The 22,990-nt window shown below is 44.1% G+C and overlaps 1 protein-coding gene across 2 annotated transcripts in view; it reads right to left on the reverse strand.

Moving 5' to 3' along the window:
* Window positions 1–22,990, reverse strand: part of ccdc175 (coiled-coil domain containing 175) — a 136,069-nt gene that overhangs the window by 39,371 nt on the left and 73,708 nt on the right. For both annotated transcript variants that reach the window (XM_080202795.1, XM_080202794.1), the window contains exons 11-12: window positions 20,175–20,246; window positions 10,115–10,250 (exon numbers count right to left, since the gene is read on the reverse strand). In XM_080202795.1, coding sequence (XP_080058921.1) covers window positions 10,115–10,250; window positions 20,175–20,246 — 208 coding nt within the window. The remainder of the gene's footprint in view (window positions 1–10,114; window positions 10,251–20,174; window positions 20,247–22,990) is intronic.

The following is a 22,990-nucleotide window of genomic DNA, read 5'->3' on the forward strand; positions in this document are numbered from 1 at the left end:
TCCACTTAACTTGCACATTTTGGGATGCAATCGTCTGTGCTCACTTGTCTTAACAGCCATAACGGCGAAAGTCTTCATTGACAAGGATCATGTAAGATTCCCCCATCAATGGGCATCAGATGTGATGGCCTCGCCTGTGGACCAGAGGCCTTTGAAGCCCCCTGGGCGGTCACATATGAAGGAAGCGTAAGTTCTAATTGAAACATGAACTAAGGGGAGGCGATGGCATCGTGATACTGTCTCTGGATTGATAATCCAGGGACCCAACGTGATGTTCTGGAGTGGTGGGTCCACAGATGATGAAATTTGAATTCAAATAAAAACCTAGAATTAATCGTTTAACTACGACCACAAAACCACTGTTGTTGTAAATGCCCCCTTTTGTACCCAATTCCAATATCCTTTTCCTTATGGACTGAAATCTGCCATCCTTACATGGTCTGGCCTGTATGTGAGTCCAGTTCAACAGCAACGTGGTTGACCCTTAAATGGCCCAACAAGCCACTCAGTTAAGCAATTGCTGGCCCAGCCAGCACTGCCCACCTTCCATTAATGAACAAGAACATCATTAACTCCTATATTTAGAACGCAGAAGCAGCATGCTGCAGATAGATCTAAGTGATTACAAAACCAACAGATCAGATCACAGCTCTGCACTCCTGCAACAACAGCCCCATCACCATCAATGACACAAATAAAAACAGAAGGTAAGAGCATTCACAACCATCTTTTGTTAGATGGATTAATCGGCTGAATACACTGAATCCAGCATGGACTATGACTCTGGGCTCAGCCAACATCCCAGTTGGACTGCTGAAGCCTTGTGCTCCAGAACGAGCTGAGCTTCTAGCCAAGTTGTACCAATACAACTACAGTACTAACATCTACCAAAAAAGTAGACAATTGCTCAGGTATGTATGGCCTGTCCTCAAACAAACAGGATCAATTCATCTGGCCAATTACCTTGTCATCAGCCTACTCTCAATCATCAACAAAATGATGGAAGATATTGCTGGTAGTGTTATCAAGCAGCACTTACCAATACTGCTCATTGATGCTCAGCTTGTGTTTTGCCAGGATCACATTGTTCCAAATCTCATTTCAGCCTTGGTCCTAACATAGGACGGAACTCTCTCAAAAAATTTCTAATGGCGAAAATAATTGTGCTCCACACTGCAATCCACTGACACTTACTCCACTGAAAGAGCTGTCATGTGAAAAATGATGTTATTGAGTCTCCAGGTTCATGACTCACCTGAGGTGGCTGCAATTATGTGCCATTAACAAGGGGGAGCTGCATAAATACGCACCCCTCGCACTCACAGCTACTGGGCGCTGTTGAGGCAGACCACTCTTTACCCCCAGGAGGAAAGATGACCCTGGAGCAGGGATGCCATCACAGCTTGGGAAGCGATGGCCATGGCAGTCAGTGCCTGTGACCTGACACTGAGGACAGTGACCAATGCAAGAAAAAAATGAACCTCATTTGAGCTGCAGCCATTCACCTCATCCTGGCAACAGCCCTGTCCATCACATCTGGAATGTTAACCTTAACCCACCGTCCAGCACCTGAGCCCCCAGCATTCTCCTTAAATCTCTCCACAATTGCAGAAAGCGGAAGATGACAGGCAGTCACACCTCCAAACCCTGGATCCTGACACCAGTGGAGTGTACTGGGGAGCCTGCTGAAAGAGGTATGGGCAATTATGATGTCAGTGTGCACTACAGAAGTAAGGATGCACAAAACCTAGATCCTTTTAGACCTTTTTCAAGTAAGTTAAAAGCTTCCCAGATACTTGTCCCTCCCTTGTACTTACCCATGTGTTTTCTTCTATGGAGTTGGCGGCCCCCCCACTTTAGCCACCACAGCTCCCCACCTTGTGATTCCCGGAAGCACTTTGGAGGAAAGCTCTAAGGAAAGCACCAATTGGGCATCTGAGGCATTACCCACACCATCCACCACCACACAGATACACATCTCAGGAGCAGAATTAGCAGAAAGGCTTCAAAGTCACTTTCTGGTGGTGAACACCACACAGTTGCTGATGTACATCAATTAGAGGTGAGAATGTCTGAGGAATCGCCAGAGGTCTGCCAGATCCAAGAACACAGCTGACCCCCAGCCAGAAATTAGGCCACTGGAAAAAGTGTTCAAAAAGCTGCTGGAAATGCAGAAGCAGAGCAGCTCTCCAGGAGGGTGTGTCACAGACTTTCCAATTACAAAACTGTCTGGAGGAATCCTACAGCTTTCAAGGAGATAGTGCCAGAATTGCATAGTATCCAGGCCAACACTGCAAGGTGGTAACTGCGGTGGAAAGTCTGGGGCAGTAAATGGTAGCCATGGGTGGCAGCATTCAAAGCATGGCTGAATCACTGAGGACCATGCATGAAGGCCACAGGAGCATGCCCGAGATACAGTGGGTGATTGCGGAGGGGCTCCAGAACTTTGTCCAGATTCAGAGAAGCATCGCTGAGGGCATACACACCATGGTGCAGACACTGTTGGGCCTCCAGGACCGGCAGCGCCAAGCTGTCCAACCATCCCATGGAGTGTCCCAGGGGCCCATGGGTGCCACGAGGAGGAGGGATTGCTGGAACTCATGCTGGGTTCACCCAGTGATCCCAGCTATCCCCAGTCCTTCGGAATCCTTCCTTCCTGACACTGATGCCACTCATGGGCAGCGGGCTGAACTAGATTCCATGGATGCATGCATGACACTAGATAGTTGGGACCTTCGGGGGACACCCACCAAAGACAACATAGGCCATGGGGCGTGGAACACAGCTGACTGTCTCCACCTCCGACATGCATCCTGGGGGATGGGGACACTTAAGACATTATGATAGGTCACGTTAAGGTGAATAACTTTTAGGATTGCTAAGAGGGTGGGGTAAAGGCAGACACCATAGTTTATTTTATTTACTGTATTTAATACCAATTAAAGATTATTGCACTCCACACCTCAACTTCTCTCTTTGACCCATCTCCCACTGAGGGCGGCATGTGGCACAGTAGTTAGCACTGTTATCTCACAGCACCAGGGACTGGGTTCAATTCCAGTTTTGGGTAACTGTGTGCACATTCTCCCTGTGTCTGCGTGTGTTTCCTTTAGGTGTTCCAAATTCTCACACTCCAAAGATGTTCGATTTAGGTTGACTGGTCATGCTAAATTAGTGTCTAGGGGACTAGCAGTGTAAATATGTGGGGTTATGGGGACAGAGCCATATGGATTGTTGTCAGTGCAGTCTCGATAAGCCAAAGGGCCTTCTCCTACACTGTAGGGATTCTATGATTGTATGAGAGCTTCATACCCCCACCCGCACCCGTAAGAACATGGGAGCATTGTACATTGTGGGAAAGGCCCTTCAGCTCATCAAATCTGCACCGATGATCACTACCACTTAAGTCCCATCTCCCAGCATCTGTGCCACATCCCTCATGTACTTCGAGTGCGCAGCCGAGTGTGTCGTAAGGGTTGTTTGGTTATTAGCCCAACTGCGGTCCCAAGTAATTCATTCCAGATCCCCGCTGGGTGCTAACTGTCCCCACAAATCCTCCAGAGACTCCTGTAGCCTTTTGTGGTCACTGCCCAACCAAGGGGAACAGGTGCTCCCTACACAACCCTGCCCACCCCGGAGCACTGGACTGCATAATGGTGCCCTCACTCAGACATGGGCCTGGGCGTCTGTGTGCAGACAGAATACAGGCAGGAGTCCAGGGGAGCATCACAGCAAGTCATCATCACCCTCATGCCTGGACATGTCACTCACTGGCACAACCAACCTGGGCCCATCACCCTGGGTGCAATATCAGTAAAACCTTCAGGCAGGGGTGGGGCGTTGTTGTTGGAGGTGCCAGACACCATACTTCCTAATGGGTGAATGTAGCAGCGATGAGGGCCATCTCCCTGGTCCTGCTGGCTTACGAGACCATTGCCACTACCGGATCTGCCCCCTCCCTTCATCCTCAGCCTCCTCCTCCACACCATCCTGGTCCACCTCCTCCTGAGGCGCATCCACTGATTCATTCCCCAGGCAAAGTTAAACTGCCTTGTTTAAATTTCAACAATGCTTGGCAATTATCTGTCAGTCACCATCAATTGGTGCATTCTCAGTGTGTACCAGAGTGCCAACCAATCAGCATTCTCTTGTCAAACAGTATAAACTATTGTTTTCCGCTTACACTAGTATTCTTGTGCAGTGTCACAATGAGTGTAAGACAAAAAGCTTTGACAAGTCTCTCTAGAATAGCTCTAGAATTTTCTGTTTCTATTGCAGATTTCCAGCATTTGCAGTATTTTATTTCTGACACAGAAAGAAGATTGTGATTATTATGAGGCACATCACTGCACACTTCCTCTGGGCATTATTCTAGATTCAAATTTATCCACATCATTCATCAATAATCTATTAGTAATAATGTTATAAATGAGGAGGTTCACTGATGATTCAATGATATTCAGTTCCATTTGCAACTCCTCAGGTAATGAAGCAGTCCTTGCGTGCATGCAGCAAGTTGTGGACAACATTCAAGTGGCAAGCCTGAGGATGGGAAGAAGTTCAGTATTCAGCGAAGGAAGACAAGGAGATTAATTAAGAGAGGAAATATAGGGTATAAGAATACACTTGCAAGTAACATAAAAGTGAACTGTAAAAACTGCTATACATAAAAAGATTAGTGAAGAAAAATGTAGGTCCCTTACAGTCCAAAATAGGATGATTTATAATAAGAACAAGGAAATGGCAGAGTAATTAATCAACTACTTTAATTAAGAACATAAGAACATAAGAAATAGGAGCAGGAGTAGGCCATCCAGCCCTTCGAGCCTGCCCCGCCATTCAATAAGATCATGGCTGATCTGTCGCTGCTCAGTTCCACTTTCCCGCCCTCTCCCCATAACCCTTAATCTCCTCTCCTATCAAAAACCCATCAACCCGCGTCTTAAAAATATTTAGCGAGGCAGCCTCCACCACTTCAACGGGCAGAGAATTCCAGAGATTCACCACCCTTTGAGTGAAGAAGTTCCTCCTCAACTCCGTTCTAAACCGCCCCCCTTTTATCTTGAGGCTGTGCCCCCTAGTCCTACTGTCTTTTTTGAGCGGGAAGAGTCTTTCCACCTCTATCCTATCCATCCCATTCATCATCTTATACGTCTCAGTGAGATCTCCTCTCATTCTTCTAAACTCTAACGAGTACAAGCCCAGTTTATTCAGCCTCTCCTCATAGCTCAACCCCCTCAACTCCGGTATCAGCCTAGTAAACCTCCTCTGCACTCCCTCCAAGGCCAAAATATCTTTGCCCAGGTGCGGCGCCCAAAAATGCACACAGTACTCCAGTTGCGGCCTCACCAATGCCCTATACAGCTGCAGCAAGACCTCCCTACTTTTATATTCAATCCCCCTCGCTATGAAGGCCAGCATCCCATTTGCCTTCCTGACCACCTGCTGCACCTGCAAGCTGGGTTTTTGCGACTCATGCACAAGGACCCCGAGGTCCCTCTGCACCGTCGCCTGCTGCAGTTTTTTGCCTCGTAAGTAATAGTCCTTCCTACCATTTTTCCTACCAAAGTGGACCACCTCACACTTGCCAACATTAAATTCCATTTGCCATTTCCTGGCCCATTCGCCCAGCCTATCTAGATCCTTCTGCAGACTCTCCACACCCTCCGCACAATTTGCCGTTCCACCAATCTTGGTGTCATCAGCAAATTTCGACACTCTACACTCGGTTCCCTCCTCCAGATCATCTATATAAATGGTAAAAAGCTGAGGCCCCAGCACCGACCCCTGGGGCACTCCACTAGTCACCATCCGCCAATCCGAATAGCACCCGTTGACCCCCACTCTCTGCCTCCTATTTGACAACCAATCCTCTATCCACGCTAACACCCTACCCCCAACTCCATGTCCCTCGACCTTCTGCAATAACCTCTTGTGAGGCACTTTGTCAAACGCCTTCTGAAAATCTAGAAAGACCACATCCACCGGCTCTCCTCTATCCACCGCCCTAGACACATCCTCATAGAACTCCAGTAAATTTGTCAGACACGACTTCCCTTTAATGAAACCGTGCTGCGTCTGCTCTATCAAGCAATTCCCTTCAAGATGCCTTGCAATTTCCTCCTTAATGACAGATTCTAACATTTTACCTACCACAGACGTTAAACTAACCGGCCTATAATTCCCCGCCTTTTGCCTGGCACCCTTCTTAAACAACGGCGTAACATTAGCCGTTTTCCAATCATCCGGCACTTCCCCGGAATCCAGCGACGTTTGGAAAATAACCACCAAGGCATCCACTATCACCTCCGCCATTTCTTTCAGAACCCTCGGATGCATTCCATCCGGTCCTGGGGACTTGTCCACAATCAGCCCCTCCAGTCTGTCGAGCACCGCCTTTCTAGTTTCTAGATAATTCTATCTTCACAGAGGAAGACACAAATAACTTTCCAGAAATGCTAAGGAATCAAGAGTCTAGTGAAAAAGGAAAATTGGAAGAAATTAATACTACGAGAAAAGTATTGCTGGAGAAATTAATGGACTAAAAGCTGATAAATCTCCAGGACCTAATAAGCTACATTCCAGGGTACTAAACGAGCTGGCCATGAAAATAGTAGATGTGTACGGTATCATCTTCCAACATTCTGTAGGTCCTGGAACAGTCCCAGTAGATTGGAGGGTAGCAAATTTAATGCCACTACTCAAAAGAGGAGGGAGGGAGAAAACAGAGAATTACAGATTGGTTACCCTAACATCTGTAGTAGGGAAAATGCTCGAGTCTATTATAAATGATGTGATAACAGGACACTTAGAAAATATTAATGGGATTAGACAAAGTCAACATGGATTTATGAAATGGAAATCATGTTTGACCAACATATTGGAGTTCGTAGAGGATGTAACTAGTAAAATAGGTAAGGGTGAGTCAGTGGATGTAGTGTATTTGGATTTTGGAAAGCCTTTGTTAAATCCCACACAAGAGGTTAGTGTGCAAAATTATAGCACGTGGGATTGGGGGTAATTTACTGGAATGGATTGAGAGTTGGTCAGCAGACAGGAAACAGAGTATAAATAAATGGGTCTTTTTTGAAGTGACAGGCAGTGACTAGTGGGACCTGCAGGGATTGGTGCTTGGGCTCCAGCTATTCACAATGTGCATCAATGATTTGGATGAGGGAACCAAATTTAATTTTTTATGTTTCCTGATTACACAAAGTTGGTGGGAATGAGAGTAGTGAGGAGGATGTTGAGAGGCTTCAAGGATTATACAAATTGGCAAATACATGGCAAATAACATGGATAAATGTGAAGTTATACACTCCAGATGGAGGAACTAAATGGTAGAGTATTATTTAAATGGTGATAAATTGGGAAATGTCACATACAGATGGACCTGGGTGTTCTATTACACCATGAGATGCAGATACAGCAAGCAGTTAGGAAGGCAAATATAGGTATGTTGGCCCTCATTGCAACAGAGAAATGATGTCTTACTGCAACTGAACAAAGGCGTTGGTGAGACCACACCTGGAGTACAGGGTGCAGTTTTGGTCTCCTTATCTAAGAAAGGATACTTGCCATAGAGGGAGTGCAGCGAAAGTTCACCATACTGATTCCTGGGATGATAGGGATGTTGTTTAAGGAGAGATTGGATCAACTGGGCCTGTATTCACTGGAATTTAGAATGAGGGGATCTAATTGAAACATAAAATTTTGAGAGGGTTGGACCGACTGGATGCTGGTGGTGATCGGGGGGCAGGGGCGGGGGGGTGGAGGCGGGCAGGGGGGTTCAGTCTAGAACAAGGGGCCACAGTCTCAAGATATTGAGTAAACCATTTAGGACTAAGAAGAGGAGAAACATCCTCACTCAAAGGATAGTGAACCTGTGGAATACTCTCCCACAGAGGGCTGTGGAGGTCGAGACACTGAATATATTTAAGAAGGAAAAGATAAATTTCTGGGTGTTAGGGGCTATGGGGAGAGTGCAGGAGTATGATGTTGAGACAGTGGATCTGCCATGATCAAATTGAATGGCAGAATAGGTTCGGACAGCCAAACAGCCCATTCCTACTTCTGTTTTCTATGCAAGCTTGGACAAATAAGTGGCATGAAATTTGTGCAGCAGACAAGTGGCAGGCAATGGCCATGTCCAAAAAGTGTCTAAACATCTTTCCTTGACATTAAACAACTTTTTTTTTATTCATTTGTGGGACATGGGAGTTGCTGACTGGCCATCCCTAGTTGTCCTTGAACTGAGTGGCCTACTAGGCCATTTCAGGGAAGTTGAGAGTCAACCACATTGCTGTGGCACTGGAGTTACATGCAGGCCAGTATAATTTGTAATTTTCATCTGTTTGCAATTTTCATCTGTTTGTAATTTTCATAAATGACCTGGATGAGGAAGTGGAGGAATGGGTTGGTAAGTTTGCCGACAATATGAAGGTTGGTGGTGTTGTGGGTAGTCTGGAGGGATCTCAGAAGTTGCAGTGTGACATAGGTAGGATGCAAGACTGGGCAGAGAAGTGGCAGATGGACTTCGACCTGGATAAATGTGTAATGATCCATTTTGGCAAGTCCAATAGGATGAAGGAGTATAATATCAAGGGTAAGACTCTTAGCAGTGTAGAGGATCAGAAGGACCTTGGGGTCCGGGTCCACAGAACTCTTAAATCGGCCTCGCAGGTGGAGGATGTGGTCAAGAAGGCGTATGGTGTACTAGCCTTCATTAATCGAGGGACTGAGTTTAGGAATCGGGAGATAATGCTGCAGCTTTATAAGAACCTAGTCAGACCCCACTTGGAGTATTGAGCGCAGTTCTGGTCGCCTCATTACAAGAAAGGTGTGGAAGCTACTGAAAGGGTGCAGAGGACATTTACAAGGATGTTGCCTGGATTGGGTGGCATGCCTTATGAGGATAGGATGAGGGAGCTAGGTCTTTTCTTCCTGGAGTGACGAAGGATGAGAGGTGACCTGATGGAGGTTTAGAAGATGTTGAGAAGTATAGATTGGGTGGATTCTCAGAGGCTATTTCCCAGGGCTGAAATGATCGCTACTAGAGAACACAGGTTTAAGGTGCTGGGGAATAGGTACAGAGGAGATGTCAGGGGTAAGTTTTTCACTCAGAGGGTGGTGGGTGAGTGGAATCGGCTGCCGTCGGTGGTGGTGGAGGCAAACTCGTTGGGGTCTTTTAAGAGACTTCTGGATGAGTACATGGGATTTAATGGGATTGAGGGTTATAGGTAGGCCTAGTAGGTAGGGATATGATCAGCGCAACTTGTGGGCTGAAGGGCCTGTTTGTGCTTTGGTTTTCTATAAGGGCAGCAGATTTCCTTCCCTAAAAGGACATGAGTGAACCAGGTGTGTTTTCCAACAATCGACAATGGATTCATGGTCATCATTGGATTCTTAATTCCAGATTTTAAAAAATTGAATTCAAATTTCACCATCTGCCATGGTAGGATTCAAACCTGGATCCTTAGAATGTTAGCAGAGTTTCTAGACTAATAGTCTAGCGACAACACCACTAGGCCATTGCCTCCCCTCATCAAAACCAACCATCATCAAAATCCCAATGTTAATATCAACTGATCAAAACTTAACTGGAACAGCCACATAAATTCTGTGACTATAAGAGCAGCTAAGCAGCTGGGGTTGTGTGTTCTGCAGCAGACGAATGATCTACGGACTTCCCAAATCTTTGCCATCATTCATAAGACACAAAGCAGGAGCAATGTGTTGGAATCCTCTCCACTTGCCTGGACAAGTGTGCTCCACCATTATGATAATATGTACCATCTAAGGAGGCACGACAATAATTCAGCCAAGCCTCTTTGACAGAATCCCTAAACCAGTGATCACTGCCACCTAAAAGAACAAGTGTAGAAGGCACATCGGAACACCACTGTTGCCACATTCTTTGCCAAGTTTCATAACTTCCTGGGTTGGAAATATATCACCATTTTTCATTGTTGCTGGGTTAAAGTGTTTGTAGAAGTACTTTCACCACATGAATTGCAGCAATCAAGAGGACGACTCCACCACCTTCTCAAAGGACAATAAATGACATAAATATCCATATCTTGTGAACGAATAAAAGAAAAATAGGGGCCCATACCTCTGAAATTAATTTCTCACGTTTCTTCCTCAAGATCATCATACGCATACTCAAGTGTGTTAAGTAATCCTCAGTAGTTGCTTTGATGTGCATAATTTCTTTTGATATTTCTTCTCTTTTTTGCTGGATAGACACTCTGAAAGAAAAGAGATCAATATAAGCAAAAGTTCAATGAAGGAGCCAGGTTGTTACATTTTCCTTAAATTATATAATGCAATCTACTTTTTGGAATTCTTTCTCAAAATCTGAGTTTTGTGTATGTGGATTATTAAGCACATAATCTTTAATTTTAAAGGTGCGTTCAAGGCAAGTATGGTGTGCAGCCGACTCCTGGGTACAAGGCCTGGGACATTATAACTCCTGGAAGTCATATAAATAGTTCAGGTGCAATTCACCTGAATGGTTGACTTAAAACTGGCAAGAGGTCATGTTCAACTGGTGGAAGCTAGGATGAGTGTAGGGAAAGAGGTCTAACATATCATTTTTGGGTCAGAAGGAATGCCTTTACTCCTGCTTGGAGAATTGAAACCTTTCAAAAATTAAAATAAAACATGCACTTGGGTCACTTCTAGCACACACTGTCTGCACATCTCTTATGGTTCAGTTAACATTGGGATCCAAATTTCCCCAAAGCATTATGCGGTTCCAAATATTTAAAACGCATGTTCTCTGTGCTTCCAAAACCAGCTGGTAAAACATTGGGGTGTTAACAGTGCAGGAATGAAGTGACTTCCTTGAGGCCATTATATAATTTTGCCCCAGCTGCATCATTTCTATATACCTTCCATTTGTCTAAACTCCAATCTGCTCAACTTTTCCTCACAAGGCAACCTGTTCTGCTCAGGAATCAATCATAAGAACATAAGAAATAGGAGCAGGAATAGGCCATCTAGCCCCTCGAGCCTGCTCTGCCATTCAATAAGATTATGGCTGATCTGATAGTGGGTTCAGTTCCGCTTACCCACCCGCTCCCCATAACTCTTAATTCCCTTATTGGTTAAAAATCTATCTATCTGTGACTTAAACACATTTAACAAGGTAGACTCTACTGCTTCAATGGGCAGAGAATTCCAAAGATTCACTACCCTCTGGGAGAAGAAGTTCCTCCTTGAAGGCGGAAAACAAACCATAAAGATCGGTACCTGGCATAAAAATAGCTGTCCGGCACATAAGGGGTTAAAAGGCATTAAACCTGCACTGACTTCCAGCACAGACAATGACTTTCAAACACAGACAGACTATCACTTAAAATCTAAACCACAGGACAGACAGTTAGTTGAATTAAAACAGGGAACAAACGCTTCAGGAAGCCAGACACCTTAAAGGAGATATAGATAGTCCTGGGATAATGGGGGTCTGATAGGGAGATTAAGAGAAACACAAAGGAACCATGTACTACAAGAATAGAATAAATTAAGTCATTGATAAGAGGAAATGTACCCATTCATGGAACAATGTGATATTGAAATGATAATGGCTGTACCTGTCCACAATAATGAGCTAAGAAATGTTGTACCCATTTGACTATAACAATGTGATAATCGTGTCCGGTCCACCTATTGTGTAAAGGGTATAAAGGTGGACTGCTTCTATTGTTTCATCGAGAGAAGGTAGCTGTCCAGTACTGCAGAGTGCTGGTCCCTTTTCTCCACGAAGCTTCGTTAAAAATAAACTGTATTACCGACCCTCCAGTCGGACTCAGAAGTGGTATTTTTTCTCACAATGTCCTCAACTCTGTTCTAAATTGGCTCCCCCATATTTTGAGGCTAAGCCCCCTAGTTCTTCTTTCCATTGTAAGTGGAAATAACCTCGCTGCTTCTACCCTGTCTAGCCCTTTCATTATCTTATATGTCTCTATAAGATCTCCCCTCAACTTTCTAAACTCCAATAAGTACAGGTCCAGTCTATTCAATCTCTTCTCATAAGCTAACCCCCTCATCTCCAGAATCAACCTGGTGAACGTTCTCTGTATCCCCTCCAAAGCTAATATATCCTTTCTTAAATAAGGGGACCAAAATTGTACACAGTACTCTAGGTGTGGCCTCACCAGTACCATGTCTAATTGCAGCACGACCTCCCTGCTTTTATACTCCATCCCTCTTGCAATAAAGGCCAACATTCCATTTGCTTTCTTGATTACCTGCTGCACCTGCAAACTGAGATTTTGTGATTCATGCACAAGGATCCCCAGGTCCCCCTGCACAGTAGCATGTTGTAATTCTTCAATGTTTAAATAATAGTCTATTTTACTATTATTCCTTCCAAAGTGGATAACCTCACACTTACTAATGTTATATTCCATCTGCCAGATCCTTGTCCAATCACTTAGCCTATCCAAATCTCTCTTTCTGTGTCCTCCACACAATTTGCTTTCCCACTCATCTTTGTGTCATCCGCAAACTTCGTTACTCTACACTCAGTCCCCTCCTCCAGATCGTCTATGTATATGATAAATAGTTGAAGCCCCAGCACTGTTCCTTGTGGCACACCACTAATCACTGATTGCCAACCGGAAAAGAACCCATTTATTCCGACTCTCTACTTTCTGTTAGATAGCCAATCCTCAATCCACGCTAACACTTTATCCCCAATTCCATGTACCTTTGTCTTATGCAGCAACCTTTAGTGAGGCACCTTATCAAATGCCTTCTGAAAATCTAAATACACCACATCCACTGGTTCCCCTCTGTTGACCGCACTCGTTATACCCTCATAAAATTCCAGTAAATTAGTCAAACATGACTTTCCTTTCATGAATCCATGCTACATCTGCTTGATTGATCCATTCTTTTCCAAGTGTCCTGCTATTTCTTCCTTAACGATAGATTCCAGCATTTTCCCAATTATGGATGTTAAGCTAACCGGCCTGTAGTTACCTGCCTTTTGTTTACCTCCTTTTTTAAACAGTGGTGTTACATTAGCTGTTTTCCAATCAGCTGGCACCTCCCCAAGAATCCAGCGAACTTTGATAAATTGCAACTAATGCATTTGCTATTACTTCTGCCGTTTGTTTTAGCACCCTGGGATGCATTCCATCTGGACCAGGGGACTTGTCTACCTTTATTCCCATTAGCCTACCCAGCACTACCTCTTTAATAATAGTGATCGTTTTAAGTCCTCACCCCCTATAGTCCCATGACCGTCAATTATTGGTATGCTATTTGTGTCCTCCACTGTGAAGACCAACACAAAAAACTTTTTTAATGCCTTGGCCATTTCCTCATTTCCCATTATTAAATCCCCCTTCTCATCTTCTAAGGGACCAACATTTACTTTAGCCACTCTTTCCCGTTTCATATATTTGTAAAAACTTTTACTATCAGTTTTTATATTTTGTCTGGTTTACTTTCATAATCTATCTTTCTTTTGTTTATTGTTTTCTTAATAGTTCTTTGTTGTTTTTTAAAACTTTCCCAATCTTCTAGTTCTCCACTAATTTTGGCCACTCTGTATGCATTGGTTTTTAATTTGATACTCTCCTTTATTTCCTTAGATATCCAATGGCTGGTTATCCCTTTTCTTACATTCTTTCTTCTTCACTGGAATATATTTTTGTTGAGTACTGAGAAAAATCTCCTTAAAAATCCTCTACTGTTCCTCAACTATCCCACCAATTAGTCCGTGTTCCCAGTCTACATTAGACAACTTCGCCCTCATCCTATTGTAATCCCCCTTGTTCAAGTAAAAGACACTGGTTTGGCACCCTACTTTCTCACCCTCCATCAGTATTTGAAATTCAACCATATTGTGATCACTCATTCCAACAGGATCCCTCACAAGGAAATCATTAATTTTACCGTCTCATTACACAGGACCAGATCCAAGACAGCTTGCTCCCTCGTAGGTTCTGTAACATACTGTTTGAGGAAACTATCTCGACAGCATCCTAAGAACTCTTCCTCAAGTTCACCTCATCCAATTTGAATTGACCAATCAATATGGAGGTTAAAATCCCCCACGATTATTGCTGTTCCATTTTTACATGCATCTGTTATTTGTTTGTTTATAGCCCACCCCCCCTTAAGAACATAAGAAATAGGAGCAGGAGTAGGCCATCTAGCCCTTCGAGCCTGCCCCGCCATTCAGTAAGATCATGGCTGATCTGAAGTGGATCAATTCCATTTTCCCACTTTCTCCCCATAACCCTTAATTCCCCTGTCTATCAGAAACCTATCTGCCCGTGACTTAAACATATTCAGCAAGGTAGCCTCCACCATTTCAACGGGCAAAGAATTACAGATATTCACCACCCTTTGAGTGAAGTTATTATTTGGGGGCCTATAGACTACGCCCACCAGTGATTATTTTCCCCTTACTATTCCTTATCTTCACTCACATTGATTCCACATTTTGCTCCTTAGAGCCTATATCGTCTCTCACTACCGCCCTGATGTTATGCTTAATTAGCAGAGCTACCCCACCTCCTTTTCCTTCCTGTTTATCCTTCCGAATTGTCTGATACCCATAGATATTTAGTTCCCAGTCCTGGTCACCCTGCAACTACGTTTCTGTAATGGCCATTAGATCATACCCATTTGTACTGATTTGTGCCGTCAACTCATTCACTTTGTTTCGAATGCTACGTGCATTCAGGTAAAGTGTCTTTATGTTAGTCTTTCTTACCTGGACCCAATTTGTTAGTGCATTCCTTTGTTTGCATGCTCTGTCCCTTCCTGTCACAGACTGGTTATTCTTCCCCAGACCATCTCCCTGCACTGTGTTGACCACCTCCCTTCTCATGCTTGTCAACTTTTTTACTCTGCCTGAGGTTAGATTCCTGCTACCTTCTATACTCTCTGTTCTATTACGTGGTCTGGAAACTTTACTAACCTCTACTGAGCCCTTGGCTCCTTTAACTAGTTGAAAGTCCTCATCATTAATCTGCACTCCTACCCTCTCCTTTTCCTTTGATTTTGTAATCCTCCATGCAACTGAACCTTCTTTGAACTGCCTCCAATATAATATCCATCCTTAAATAAGAAGAATAAAATTCTAGGCAGTATAATGGGCGAACATAAGAACATAAGAAATAGGAGCAGGAGTAGCCATCTAGCCCTTCGAGCCTGCCCATCATTCAACAAGATCATGGCTGATCTGAAGTGGCTCAGTTCCACTTTCCTGCTTTCTCCCCATAACCCTTAATCCCCTTGCCCACCAAAAACCTATCTACCCGCGTCTTAAATATATTTAGCGAGGAAGCCTCAACCACTTCAACGGGCAGAGAATTCCAGAGATTCACCACCCTTTGAGTGAAGAAGTTCCTCCTCAACTCCGTTCTAAACTGCCCCCCCACCTTATCTTGAGGCTGTGCCCTCTAGTCCTGTAGTTTCACCGATGCGCTGCACCATTTTCGCAAGACATCCCTATTTTTATATCTCATTCTCCTTGTAATAAAGGCCAACATTTCATTTGCCTTCCTAACAACTTGCTGTACCTATTTGTTTCATGTACAATGACATCCGGATCTCCCTGTACTGCAACATTCAGTAGTCTCTCTCCATTTGAATAATATACTTTTTCTACTCTTCCTACCTAAATGGATAAGCTCTGATTTTCCTTGCATTATAATCTGTCAAATTTTTGCTCACTCAGTTAACCTATCTATACTTCTTTGCAGACTCAATGAACTGGATTTTCAATCAGGGTTAGAAAGTAGAAATGATGATTACTAATGGATCCTGACAGTGAACGGCATGTTTTAGGTACGTCACAGAGACTTTCACATTTTCAGCCAAATAACAGCCAGGATTGGGTTTATTGTCCAATCAGGGATGACAGTAGGCTCCCACTGCTGGAGTGCCAATGGGACGATCCCCAGCACAGAGAGATTGGCAACCCCAACAGTGGAGCCGGCAGCTGCTGAAGTGAATGTCTGGACAGCAAGGGTCAGGTGTACCTAAACCTTTGGCACCCACTAATTATAGTTTGTGAATGTGAAAAAAACACATTAATTCTGACTCTATTTTTTGTTGGTTAGCCAATCTTCTATCCATGCTAATATATGACCTAGAATGCATTGTAACTTGTCGCAGACCTCATCATTACTGACCATATTCTCTAATCTGATGTAATTGCCAAATATTGAAATTGTCTTTGTCATTTATGCTCAATTGTAAGTAAATAAGGTACCATTGTGAATACTTAGCTGCACCAAAAACAGGCTTGCTTCTCTGTGGGGAAGTCTCTGAGGTCTTTTGCTTAGGGTAAGTATGGAAACATAAGAAACATAAGAAATAGGAGCAGGAGTAGGCCATCTAGCCCCTCGAGCCTGCCCCGCCGTTCAATAAGATCATGGCTGATCTGTCGTGGCTCAGTTCCACATTCCCACCCTCTCCCCATAACCCTTAATCCCCTTGTCTATCAAAAACCTATCAACCCGCTTCTTAAAAATATTGAGCGAGGCAGCCTCCACCACTTCAACGGGCAGAGAATTCCAGAGATTCACCACCCTTTGAGTGAAGAAGTTCCTCCTCAACTCCGTTCTAAACTGCGCCCCCTTTATCCTGAGGCTGTGCCCTCTAGTCCTACTGTCCTTTCTGAGTGGGAAGAGCCTCTCCACCTCTATCCTATCCATCCCATTCAACATCTTATATGTCTCAATGAGATCTCCCCTCATTCTTCTAAACTCTAACGAGTACAAGCCTAGTTTATTCAGCCTCTCCTCATAGTTCAACCCCCTCAACTCTGGAATCAGCCTAGTAAACCTCCTCTGCACTCCCTCCAAGGCCAAAATATCCTTGCGTAAGTACGGCGACCAAAACTGCACACAGTACTCCAGCTGCGGCCTCACCAGTGCCCTATACAGCTGCAGCAAGACCTCCCTACTTTTATATTCAATCCCCCTCGCTATGAAGGCCAGCATCCCATTTGCCTTCCTGACCACCTGCTGCACCTGCAGGCTGGGTTTTTGCGACTCATGCACAAGGACCCCGAGGTCCCTCTGCACCGTCGCCTGCTGCAGTTTTTCGCCACGTAAGTAATAGTCCTTCCTACCATTATTCCTACCAAAGTGGACAACCTCGCATTTGCCAACATTAAATTCCATTTGCCAGTTCCTGGCCCATTCGCCCAGCCTATCTAGATCCTTCTGCAGACTCTCTACACCCTCCGCGCAATTTGCCATTCCACCAATCTTGGTGTCATCAGCAAATTTCGACACGATACACTCGGTTCCCTCCTCCAGATCATCTATATAAATGGTGAATAGCTGAGGCCCCAGCACCGACCCCTGGGGCACTCCACTAGTCACCAACCGCCAATCCAAATAGCACCCATTGACCCCCACTCTCTGCCTCCTATTTGACAGCCAATCCTCTATCCACACTAACACCCTACCCCCAACTCCATGCCCCCTGACCTTCTGTAATAACCTCTTGTGAGGCACCTTGTCAAACGCCTTCTGAAAATCGAGAAAGACCACATCCACCGGCTCTCCTCTATCCACCGCCCTAGACACATCCTCATAGAACTCCAATAAATTTGTCAGACACGACTTCCCCTTAACGAAACCGTGCTGCGTCTGCTCTACCAAACAATTCTCCTCAAGATGCCTCGCTATTTTCTCCTTGATCACGGATTCTAACATTTTTCCTACAACAGACGTTAAACTAACCGGCCTATAAATCCCCGCCTTTTGCCTGCCACCCTTCTTAAACAACGGCGTAACATTAGCCGTTTTCCAATCTTCCGGCACTTCCCTGGAATCCAGCGACGTTTGGAAAATAATCACCAAGGCATCCACTATCACCTCCGCCATTTCTTTCAGAACCCTTGGATGCATTCCATCCGGTCCTGGGGACTTGTCCACAATCAGTCCCTCCAGTCTGTCGAGCACCGCCTCTCTAGTAACAATAATGTCATTCAGGCCCTCCACTCCTACCACCTTTCCATCGCTAACACCCGGCAAATTATTCACGTCCTCCTCCGTGAAGACCGAAACAAAAAAGTTATTCAAGACCTCAGCCGTATCCCCATCCCCTACCACTAAGTCCCCCCTCTCATCCTCTAAGGGTCCAACATTCACCCTAGCCAGCCTCTTCCTTTTTATGTATTTATAAAAACTCTTGCTATCCTTTTTTATATTATGCGCTAGCCCAGCTTCATAGTTTATCCTACCCTTCTTTCTCAACTTCTTTGTCATTCTTTGTTGACATTTAAACCTCTCCCAATCCTCTTCTCGCCCACTACTCTTAGCTACTCTAAACACATCCGCTTTTAATTTAATACTTTCCTTCACCTCCTTCGTTATCCACGGCTGATTATCTCTCCTCCTACCATCCTTTTTAGCCATCGGAATAAATTTCTGCTGAGCACCAAGAAAGATCTCCTCAAAGATCCTCCACTGTTCCTCAGCAGACCTACCTTCCAACGCGCTCCCCCAATCAACATTCGCCAATTCCTCTCTCATCCTACCGTACTCCCCTCTATTCAAACAAAGGACACATGTCTGGGAACCCACTTTCTCCTCCTCCATCTGCATCAGAAACTCCACCATACAATGATCACTCTTCCCAAGAGGATCCTTCACCACAAGGTCCCTAATTCTACCCGCCTCATTACATAACACCAGATCCAAGATAGCTCGCTCCCTCGTCGGCTCCAACACACACTGTTCGAGGAAACTATCCCGGCAGCATTCCAAGAACTCCTCCTCAAGCCCACCACGTCCAACATGGGTCGACCAATCAATATGTAGATCCTGCACGCCGCATTCATTTGCGCGTTAACAGCCCGCCCCACCTCCAGATCATTATTTGGGGGCCTATAAACGACACCCACCAGCATCTTCCTCCCTTTGCTGTTCCTAATCTCCACCCACAATGATTCCACTTTCTGCTCTTTGGAACTAAATATAGTGGGTATGACTGCTGCAGAGTGCAACATGATTGATGCAGAAAACTTGAATATTATTGCACTGTGTGAGATGGTCATTTTTAAATGTTTGTAATGTTCTTTCAGATATTTTATGAATCAAATACATCTCTGGGGGGAAAATGAATGCTACACCATTCTGGCTGACAGTATAGCTGACATACCATCTTCAGGGCTTCATGCCAGATGGCTGGTATATTAAACCAAGTTTTGCAGATCTGTGAATTGGAGTTTTATAACATGTTGAAACTCAATTGCAATTTTAAAACTTAACGAAATGCATATTTTGCACCAACACTATTCTTCTTCTGCCATCATAGGCTTGGATTTCCCTTGGACAGATCCACAGTTGTGCCTCTCTCAATATTTATTCTTCAAGGGATCCACCAAGACACTTATCATCGCATCCTTTTAACACAGACAAACTCATCCTTTTTACTTGCTAACTTTCCAGTCCAATAATATTTTTGAAATGGGGCTAATTTAACCTAGTTTCCCCCCTTTCCTGTCACCAACCTAGCAGTGTATCCTGCAGATCAACAATCAAAATCCTCATTTGTTTTTCCCCCAGAATGTCGACTCAGTCCTTAAACTTACAATGGGTGATCTGCATTGATATTCTGGCTTCGACTGCAGTTTGGCTTACTGATGGCAAGACCCACCTTGCCTCATATTGAAACCTCACCATCTGAACATACTTTCTAACATCTAATTGCTAGAAACCTTCTCAGGTGGTCCCAAGCTGTAACCTTCCACTGCAGGCCAGCTTTCAGTCTGGCTGGCTGCTTGGTGGGAAGTGGATTTAGAAAGTGCTATAAAAAGAAAAACAACAAGGCCAATGTATTCCAGTATCTCTGGCTGCTGACAAATGCCTTGGCTCGTTCTGCACTTACCTGTAAGTTGTGGGGCATATTTCTGTGCTAAACTTGCTCTTCATAACACTGTAAACCTTTTTTCACTGTCAGATATATCCAAAAGTAATGCTGGCCTTTTTTTTAATATTCTGTGAAATATCTTTAGTTTATAATGATGACTATTCAAAAAACAACCTTACAGTCAGGTAGACTATTCAAACAGACAAATCATCCATGTATTTGATGTTCACATTAAATTATTTTTTATATATTTATTTACACTTACAAATTGACCATGTGCAGGAGTAGAATACCTCAGAGTTTCCAAATCTTACCTTAATTGGTTTTCTTTTTCAAGCTTGTGTTTATATTTCTCCAGTTCCCCAGTCAGAAACTCCATAACATCGCTAAACCAAAACAAATTCTTAATACCGTAAACATTAAAACGTGTTCACTGAAATTACTACAAAAGTTTGTTTTGTGTAATAGTACTTCCAATACAAACTAAAATGGTTAATGATTCAAGAGCTACATCAAGTTTAGACTATTTACAAATACATTGTCAGGTCAATAGAATCAATAAGGATAATTGGGTGTGTTATGAAGACCACAAGGACCATGGGGGATCATCAATAGATTGCCCGTTGGGCTTTGTGATGAGCTGCCCTATTGAGTGAGCAGAGGTTCACCCAATGGGAAGCAGCTAGTGGGGGTTTTTAAGCCTGTAACTTTACTCAGACCATCACTGTAGGTCCAGAGGTGAAGATTACCTGACTGTAAACCGCGGGATTGGCCCTTTCCTTTGGTTCACAATAATGGATGTTGGTGGTGGGAGATTGCTGTTTGACTGAATGACTACATTGGTGACGAGGAAAACAAATTCTCTTTTTACTTCTACCTTTCCCTCCAGGCAACCTTTGAATGTCGAGAATTTCTCCAGCATAAAAAGCAATCAAACTTCTTTTCGAAGTTGAGCTCTTTAACATCTGTTCGAAAATCTGGGCCCAATATATTGGGTGCAAACGTTACTCCTCCCATGCTAACAACACTACAGGAGACGGAAAACAAAAAGTTGTACTATTAACAGCATGCCGGGCCGCAACTTTCAATGTGATAAGAAGTCTTACCGATCCAAATGCCCCTCTATCAAAAACTTCTAATGAGCTGGTAGACCTGGTTAAAAAAAACTATATCCCAAAGCCCCTGATAATTCTCCAGTATCGCTTCAACGTGGCTGCAAGGACCCCTGGAGAACCTGTCATCGAGTCTTTGGCTAGGTTGTGGAAACTAGCTGAACACAGCAAATTTGGACAGTCTCTCAATGAAATATGAAAGGGCAGGTTAGTATGTGGCACAAATGGCCCAACCATCCAACGTAAAGTTGGCAGAATCCAATCTGGATTTAAAAAAAGCTATCAGATTGCCTTGACACTTGAGAATGCAGGGAAAGGGGCTCAGGAGCTACATGGAGCATCAGGGAGCAATGTCTTCCAACTAGGGAAAAGAACCTGGTGTAATCAGTCCTCAATGGAGAGTGCTTGTGTAAAAATCAAGATTTAAGGGCTCCTTCATTATAGGAACTCTAGTGTCACTACCAGGCAGTCAAGGAGTGGCAGTGTCAACTCCAAGAGGATGAAAGAACATACTCCAGAGAGGTGTAGTTGCCAACTGATGAATTGCTGCAAGCATTTTCAAAGGACACAGCCATGGTGATGTTTCAGAAACAGGCAAAATGTGTGCTGCCTAGGAAAAAAACTGTGACTGGTACCTGAGCATATTGTGTAGGTGTCTCCTCTTCCAGAGACAGGAACACTACAACTGAATTATATCATAAGAACAAAAGTTGCCCCATTAGTTATGAAATTACTAGTAAATGGCCATCCCTTGAAAATGGAGGTGGACATGGAAGCTGCAGTCTCCATTATTGGAGAATCAACTTACAAGCACTTCCAATCGGGCATCTAACTCCTGAGGTTGGAAGATATGAAGGCCAGGCTAGCCAGCTATGGATTTATCGACAGCATTCAGCTTGTTTCCCACTCATTGTTATATGGGGGAATGGACCAAGCCACATGAAGAAAGATTGGCTCCAGCAGACTCAGCTCAACTGGTTGGAGAACTTCAGATTAGGCATGAGGGGACTGTACAAAGTTATCAGTAGGTATCCTGGTGCTTTTCAGGAGGGCCTGGGAAAATAGAAGGAGCCAAAGTCAAGATCTGTGTTGATGCCAATGTTACACTTAGATACTTCAGTTCCTTAGTCCATGCTGGAGAAGGTGGAAACTGAACTAAGGCACTTTGAAAGCTTGGGAATAATAAACCCTGTGTAATTTGCAGAATGGGTTGCACCCATTGTCCCTACTCTTAAGCCTGACAAATCAATGTCTTTGAGGGGACTATAAACTGATGGTCAATCGGGTCCCAAACTATGCCACAGATCAAAGATCTGTATGCCAAATTAACAGGTGGTAAGTCATTCTCCAAATTGGACATGAGCCATGTCTATCTCCTGAGAAATATGTGACAATGAGTATACCCGTTTGCCTTTCAAAGTCTCATTAGCTATGCCATCTTCCAAAGAATTAAGGAAAACATTCTTGAAGAGCTATCCAAGGTAGCAGTATACATAGATGAAATTTTGGTCCAGGGGCTTTAGAACAGGAACATCTGGCCAACTTAGAAGTCTTGCAGTGATTTCCCAGAGCAGGAGTTTGCTTGAAAAAGGAGAAATGCATTTTCCAGGCAGCCAAAGTAATCATTTTGGCTCCCAAGTAGATGGCAAGGGGTTACATCTAGGAGACAATAAAGTAAAGGCCACCATGGTGGCACTGACCCCAAGGAATGCATAGGGTCAAAATCTTTCCTGGGGTTAGTGATTTATTATGAAAAATTTATCCCAAACTTGGCTTCCACGCTGTCCCCCTTGCACGCCCAATTATGAAAGTACAACAGGTGGTCTTGGGAAGCTCAACAGGCAGAGGCATTTTCTAAGGTTAAATCCCGATTACTGTCATCTGACTTACTGATCAATTTCGAAACTAAGAAATAACTTATTTTAACCTGTGACGCTTCCCTGTTTAGGGTTGGTGCAGTGCTGTCACATCACTGGAAAGACGGGAGCGAGAAACCTATTTTGTATAACTCCAGAATT

Source organism: Carcharhinus amblyrhynchos, chromosome 14, assembly GCF_965287045.1.
Source record: "Carcharhinus amblyrhynchos chromosome 14, sCarAmb.v2.hapA, whole genome shotgun sequence".
Classification (NCBI taxonomy): domain Eukaryota; kingdom Metazoa; phylum Chordata; class Chondrichthyes; order Carcharhiniformes; family Carcharhinidae; genus Carcharhinus; species Carcharhinus amblyrhynchos.